The sequence below is a fragment of the Ixodes scapularis genome, unplaced genomic scaffold (genome assembly GCF_016920785.2).
Source record: "Ixodes scapularis isolate PalLabHiFi unplaced genomic scaffold, ASM1692078v2 PGA_scaffold7__128_contigs__length_106722199, whole genome shotgun sequence".
Taxonomy (NCBI): Eukaryota; Metazoa; Arthropoda; class Arachnida; order Ixodida; family Ixodidae; genus Ixodes; species Ixodes scapularis.
Window position 1 is genome coordinate 88,195,606 of NW_024609882.1, and position 6,348 is coordinate 88,201,953.

Consider the following 6,348-nt stretch of genomic DNA (forward strand, 5'->3'; position numbering starts at 1 on the left):
ACGCGACGCTCCTCCGCAACCCGCTACGATACCCAGAACTTTACACTCAAGGCCGTCGGCGCGCAGGAGCAGTAGTGGCTTCTTCGTTGCGGAGGGCTTAGCGAAAGGGGAAACGCGGTCTACGAAAACTCCTCAATAAAGTCTTAGAGTAACGCCGGCAAGCACTTTGAGTAAGCAAAAATTAGCGTTGCCTAATTTTTTATATCGCGACGCTATTTTTAGGTTACCCAAAGCGCTTGCGTTCGTTATTCTAAAACGTTCTTATAGTGAAGAGAGAGAGAGAGAACAACTTTACTGAAAATGCCTGCAGAATCGGTTAGGCTCCCTCCACGCAGGGAGGACGAACTTTCACCGCGACGCGGCCACTACGTCAGTCTCGTGCGTTCTGCTCCTCGAGGTCTTGCTTCCTCGCTACTTCCGCGGGTCCGAGAGGGCCGCCGCCCCCTTCCTGGGGGTGCTGCTCCAATTCTCCCCGGTTTCGCTCGGTCGCTGCCTCTCTAGAGCTGCCGAGACCTGCTGGACGGCCTTGAGTTGTGTCCCTTGGTCGTAGCTCCTCGTTGCAGCCTCTAGCTGCGGCGGGATCGTCGTCTTCTCGCTGGCTTCTCGCGGATTTACGCTACAGTCCCAAAGGATGTGAGCCGCGGTAGCTCTCTCCTTCGCGCACAGTCTACACACGTCACTCGCGTACACACTCGGACACACGTGCTTTGCTAGCACCGGGGTGAGCAGGGACCCAGTTTGTAATTGTCTGTATAACACTGCCTCCTTCCTAGAAAGCCCTGGATGAGGTGGCGGCATAGACTGTCTGTTTAATCTGTACCACTTCACTATTTCGTTGAAGGAGGTCATCTTGTCCTTGGCACTGTACCGCGACCAACACTCCGAGTCGGCCGTGTTTGCAGCTGCGCGGTTGGTTAGTCCTCGCGCGGCCGCGTTGGCCGTCTCGTTGTGGTTCGCGTTCCCGCGTTCCGACACGTCACTGCCCATGTGGGCCGGAAACCACTTGATCGCCACAGCACTTTTGCGTCCGATGTCTGCGGCCTTGCGTAGTATGCGCGCGGCCTCACTACATACCCTACCCTTGGCGTACTTCTTCACTGCCGTTCTAGAGTCGCACGACACTGTAGTGCATCCGGGGTCGGAGACGGCCAAGGCGATGGCCACCTCTTCCGCCCGGTGCGCTTCTCGAAAACGGACGCTCGCCGCGGTCTTCGTTGCACCCGTCGATGCCCCGACGACCACCGCCGCGTATGCGCCGCTGCTCCCTCGATACTCCGCCGCGTCCACGTAGGCGGCCCCTTCTTCTCTGGCGTGGAGGTCCACGAGAGCCCTGGCCCTCGCCAACCTTCGCTCCTTGTTGTGCTCGGGGATCACGTTCTTCGGGATCGGGCAGCCCCTGAGCTTTCTGTTGATGCTATCCGGTATAGGTACGCTGGTCTGCTGCTCGCCTTCCCTCGGTTCGAGGCCAAGGTCCCGCAAAATCTGTCTTCCGGTTCTCGTTTCAGTGAGACGCTCGAGTTGCGCCGTTCTCTGTGCCTCGGCTATTTCGTCCTGCGTGTTGTGGACTCCCAACGCCATGAGGTTTTCGGTGCTCGTGTTCCCGAGAAGACCGAGTGCCGCCTTATACGTTTTGCGTATGGTGGCGTCTATCTTGTTACGTTCACTTGGCCTCCAGTTGTGGAAGGCGGCCACGTTCGTTATGTGGCTGACTGCGAAGGATTGAACGAGCCTGGTCAGGCTCTCCTCCTTCATCCCCGCTCTTCTGTTGGACACCCTCTTGATGAGTCTCATTGCCGCGGCCGCTTTGCCCGCGAGCTTGTTCACCGTTTCACCGTTGACCCGGTTTCGCTCGATGAGCAGCCCGAGCACTCGAATCTTCTCGACCTCCAGTATTTCTTGTCGTCCTGCCGTCTTCACCATGATCTTGGGACGCTCGTACTTGATTTCCATATTCTTTCTTTTCCTGCCCGCTCCTTTCGGTGGAATCACCAGCAGCTCTGACTTGACCGGAGAGCAGACGAGTCCAGACCCGTCCAGTTGCTCCTCGATGGCGTTGACCGCTTCTTGCAGCGTTGTCTCGATGTGTCCGTCGCTTCCTCCCGGTACCCATAGCGTAACGTCGTCGGCGTAGATGGTGTGCCGGACTCCCGCTACTCTTTCTAGCCGGTTGGCCACCCCGATCATCACGAGGTTGAAGAGTAACGGGGAGATCACCGAGCCCTGCGGGGTTCCGACGCTGCCCAGCTTCTTCTCTTCGAGCTGCAGGTCTCCCTCGCAGATTTTGGTGGTCCGTTCCGTCAGGAAGTCTTTGATATACTCGTATGTCCTCCTGCCCATGTTTAGCTTGGATACTTGGGCCAGGATAGCCGAGTGCCTCACTTTATCGAAGGCGCTCTGCAAGTCCAGCCCGAGTATGACTCTGTTGTCCTTGGTGCCCGTCATATCGTCGATGATCTCGTTCTTTAGTAAGATCATGGCGTCTCGCGTCCCGAGCTTGTTCCGAAACCCGATGATGGAATTTGGGTAGAGCTCCGATTCTTCCAGGTAACGCTGCCACCTGTTCATGAGAACGTGCTCGAGGACCTTTCCCACGCACGAAGTCAGCGAGATCGGCCTGAGGTTCTCTATGTTGGGCGGCCTGCCAGGCTTGGGGATGAGAATCGTCTTGGCTGCTTTCCATTGCTTGGGCAGCCTTCCTTCTTGCCAGCACTTGTTGTAGAAGTTCGTGAGCGTTTCGATGGCCGCTTCGTTGAGGTTTTTGAGCCCTCTGTTGGTCACTCGGTCGGGACCCGCGGCGGACCTGCCATTGAGATCCTGCAGGGCAACTCTGACTTCCCACGTCTTGATGGCTCGATCTAGCGTCTCGTTCTCGTTGCCTTGGTAATCCGAGTGTCTCTCCGTGGGCGTGCTCGGTAGGTACTTGGCGTCCAAGCGCCGCTTGACCTCGTCGTCCCGTGTTCGCAGATTGCCCTGTGTAGGATCCTGGCCAGGTTGTTGTGTTGGTGGCCCTTGGTCTTGGTGTCGTCGAGGAGGTGCCGCAGCATGTTCCACGTCTTGCCCTTGTGTAACTGTCCGTCGGCTTCGTTGCAGGCCTCGTTCCATTGTTGGGTGCATAGCACCTTGCAGTGGGCCTCAATCTGCCTGTTGAGCTCGGCGATCTTCTTCCTTAGACGTCGGTTGGTTCGTTGCTTCTGCCACCTCGCCTTTATGGACTGCTTGGCTTCTATCAAGTGGGACAGCCAACTGTCCATCTTGTCTATCCGTTCGTCCGTCTCCAGCTCTTTGATGGCCCCTTCCGTCGTCTCAACGACGTTAGCCGCCCATTGCTCGATGTCCGTAATGTCCAGTTGCACCGCGGGTAGTGCCGTTCGAAAGGCATCCCAGTCCGTAATGCGATGCTTCCTTATGCCGGTATTGCCTTGTCCTTTGAGCGGTACGACGACCTCCACGATGTAGTGATCACTGCCCAGCTCTTGGCCCGTGTTTCTCCATTCCGCTTCTCTCGATCCTCCGTCGGTTTTGACGAAGGTAAGATCCGGAGTGGTGTCTCTCGTAACCGATGTGCCGATTCTGGTGGGAAAGGCCGGATCCGTGATTAGGTTCAGTCCCACGTCGGTAGCATCTTGCATGAGCTCCATCTCCTTGACCGTCGTTCTTTGGTAGCCCCACTCTTGGTTCGGAGCGTTAAAGTCTCCGCACACTACGAGCGTATTGCTCCCCGCGACTCTGCTCGCCTTGTGGAATAGTGCCTTGAACTTCTGTTGTCCGTGAGACGGATTGCTGTAGACGTTCACCAGGAAGGTGCTCTCCTTCCTCTTCCGGCCCGTGATTACTTCCACCGTGCAGTGTTCGATGGCGCTTCTGCCGATCAGTTCGTGTTCCATGAAGGTGATCCCTTTCCTAACGAAGGTGCAGACCCCTCTTCCCTTGCCCTTGGACGTGTCCCTTGCGCTCGGCGGGCTGTCGTGCGACCGGTAGCCCGGGAGTCTCGGCGTCTCTTCGCTGAGTGTTTCTTGAATAATTATGACGTCTGGTTTCCTCATTAGTTGCTGCAAGTGTTGCTGTAGCACCCCACTCTTGCCGGTAAAGCCATTACAGTTCCAGTGCCAGACCAAAAGGTCTCTCACTGGCTGTGTGGTTGCTGCTGTACGTGCTGCCCCGTCCATGATTGCTGCAGTTTGGCAATGCTCTGTGCTTCCATACTTTGCATTTGTGCCTGTATGTGCGCCTGCAGCTGTGCTTGCATCTGCGCTATCATGTTCTGGATCGTGCTCTGTACGTTCGTTGTCATCTGCTGAACCGTTTGCTTGAGCGCGGTGAGGCGTTCGTTGGTTACCTTGCTGGTCGCTTCAAGATGGTCGAGCCTGTCGTCCTGTTTTTCGGTTCTCTCCGTTATCTTTCGCTCTTTGGCGCCCTCTATGGCTCTCCTCTTGGGAGCCGGTCCCGCCGCTTTCGTGGTTCTCGGGTCCACCTCGACCTCTCGTTCGTCCGCGGTCATCTCTTCTTGTTCCCTCTCTTGTGCGGGCTTCGGCAGCTGCTGCTGCTGTTGCTGCTGTTTTGCGATTAATGTCGTTAGCTTCTCGTTGATTTCCTTGATGGTTGCGTCCTGTTCGGCGATTTTCCGCTTTAGCTTCTCGTTCTCGTCTCTCACGGCTTTCACCACCCCGTTCATTTCTTGGATCTTCTTCTCGGCGTTTTGTGCTGGTGTTTGTCTCTTCTCTGCCATGTTTACCTTCACTGCGTCGGCCCAGGCGGCTCTCTCCCTCGACTGCGACGGTCTGCGGCGGCTGGAGCTCCTGCCTCTCTTGCTGTGGTCCCTTTTGCGGCCGCTGTCGCGCTGCCTCGATTCCCCGCGGGGTCTCTCGACAGACGGCGCTCGCAGCGCAGGAAAGCTTTCCGGATCTGGTTGTTGCGGCATGGCTTCCATCTTGCGTTCCCATTGCCGTTTCTTGACCACGTACGGTATCTTGTACTTGTTTCTGCATTCCCTCTCGCCCGTTGCATGCTGTACCCCGCAGAGCCTGCACTTGGGCTTGCATTCGCGTTCGTGAGCCTCGCTGGGGTTCGCGATTCCGCAGCCGAAGCACACTCTGGTGTTGGGATTCGGGCATACATCTCTTCTATGGCCGACCTTGCCGCATTGCTTGCACACGTCAAAGTGCTTGCGGTAAAGCCCGCATCTGACTAATATCAAGCCATACTTGACGTAGTTCGGTATTTTCTGTCCTGCGAACAGTACTATCACCGTGGTTGTATTGCCGATTCTGTGCGCCTCCACCGCTAGGGGGTTGTACGGGTTCACGATGTTTTCGGCTATCTCCTCCGGGGTATCATCTACGGCTATGCCTCGGATGACTCCCTTGACCGTGCCGTCCGGTGCCGTTCGGTAGGCGCTGACTTTGTATGTCCTGCCTCCTATGTTAAGGGCTTTGACCTTAGAGTACAGCGTGACACGCCTCTCGTCCGGGGTGCTGACCACGATGATGTTTTGCTGCGCGTTCGTGCAGATGGTGTCTGCTTTGGCTTCTTCCTTCGTTACTCGAGCCGCCGTCATGGCGACCGACATGATAACTGAAACCTCCGTTCTCCCAACGTTGAGACCGCCACGTGGTCTCATGACTATCTTGGTGTCTTCTTTCGGCATGTCTATCGGCATCCTCGCCGCTTTCGTTACCGAAGCTGCAACTCTCTTGGCAAAGCTGGCCCTGGTCTTGGGTCTCGACTGGCGAGTAATGGCGGCAGACTCACCGTTTTCTTTGCCGGCCATAATCTGCTTGATGCGCTTGCCGCAGGTGGACCAGCCTTCGGCTTCTTCCGGGGTAACGTCCTCTCCGTGAACTTCGATGCACGTGCGCCCACCGAAACTGCCGATGCTCAGCGTTGACGCCATGTTATCACCCATCGACGAGGCCACTTCCATTTCGGACGCCATCTTGGTCGTACTCGTCGCCGGGTTGGGCCTAACGGCCGGGCCCGTCGCTACCGGTGGCCGTGCTGGTGGTAGGCCTACGTTAGGCTTACCGAAAAGTCCGCACCGCACCAGAGAAAGGTCCTCGTTAATCGAGAAAATCACGTACCGTTTGGTCAAAACTGGTACCGGTCGATGCCCCGCACCTTCGCGCACACTTTGGTACCAATTATACCGCGGTAACTGTAAATTAACACGGAGCTAATTGGCATAAGAGCAGGATTCGATGAGAAGCCCGTCCAGTTACTCGCACTTCGTCGTCGTCCTCCCTTATAGTGAACGGAATATTTTTAAAAGTGATAAATCAGACAGGTTGACGGGCATATGATTGCGACTTCATTTTCTTACGAGTTTAAACACAGAACCGTCGCGTACACAGG

The 6,348-nt window shown here is 56.4% G+C and overlaps 2 protein-coding genes across 2 annotated transcripts; both read right to left on the reverse strand.

Moving 5' to 3' along the window:
• Positions 1 to 411: 411 nt before the first annotated feature.
• Positions 412 to 2,565, reverse strand: LOC115329142. Its single transcript, XM_029990620.4, has one exon. The coding sequence runs from the start codon at positions 2,563 to 2,565 to the stop codon at positions 412 to 414; it is 2,154 nt and encodes a 717-aa protein (XP_029846480.4).
• A 1,558-nt stretch (positions 2,566 to 4,123) lies between these two features.
• LOC115328243 lies at positions 4,124 to 5,932 on the reverse strand. Its single transcript, XM_029989455.3, has one exon. The coding sequence runs from the start codon at positions 5,930 to 5,932 to the stop codon at positions 4,124 to 4,126; it is 1,809 nt and encodes a 602-aa protein (XP_029845315.3).
• Positions 5,933 to 6,348: the final 416 nt, after the last annotated feature.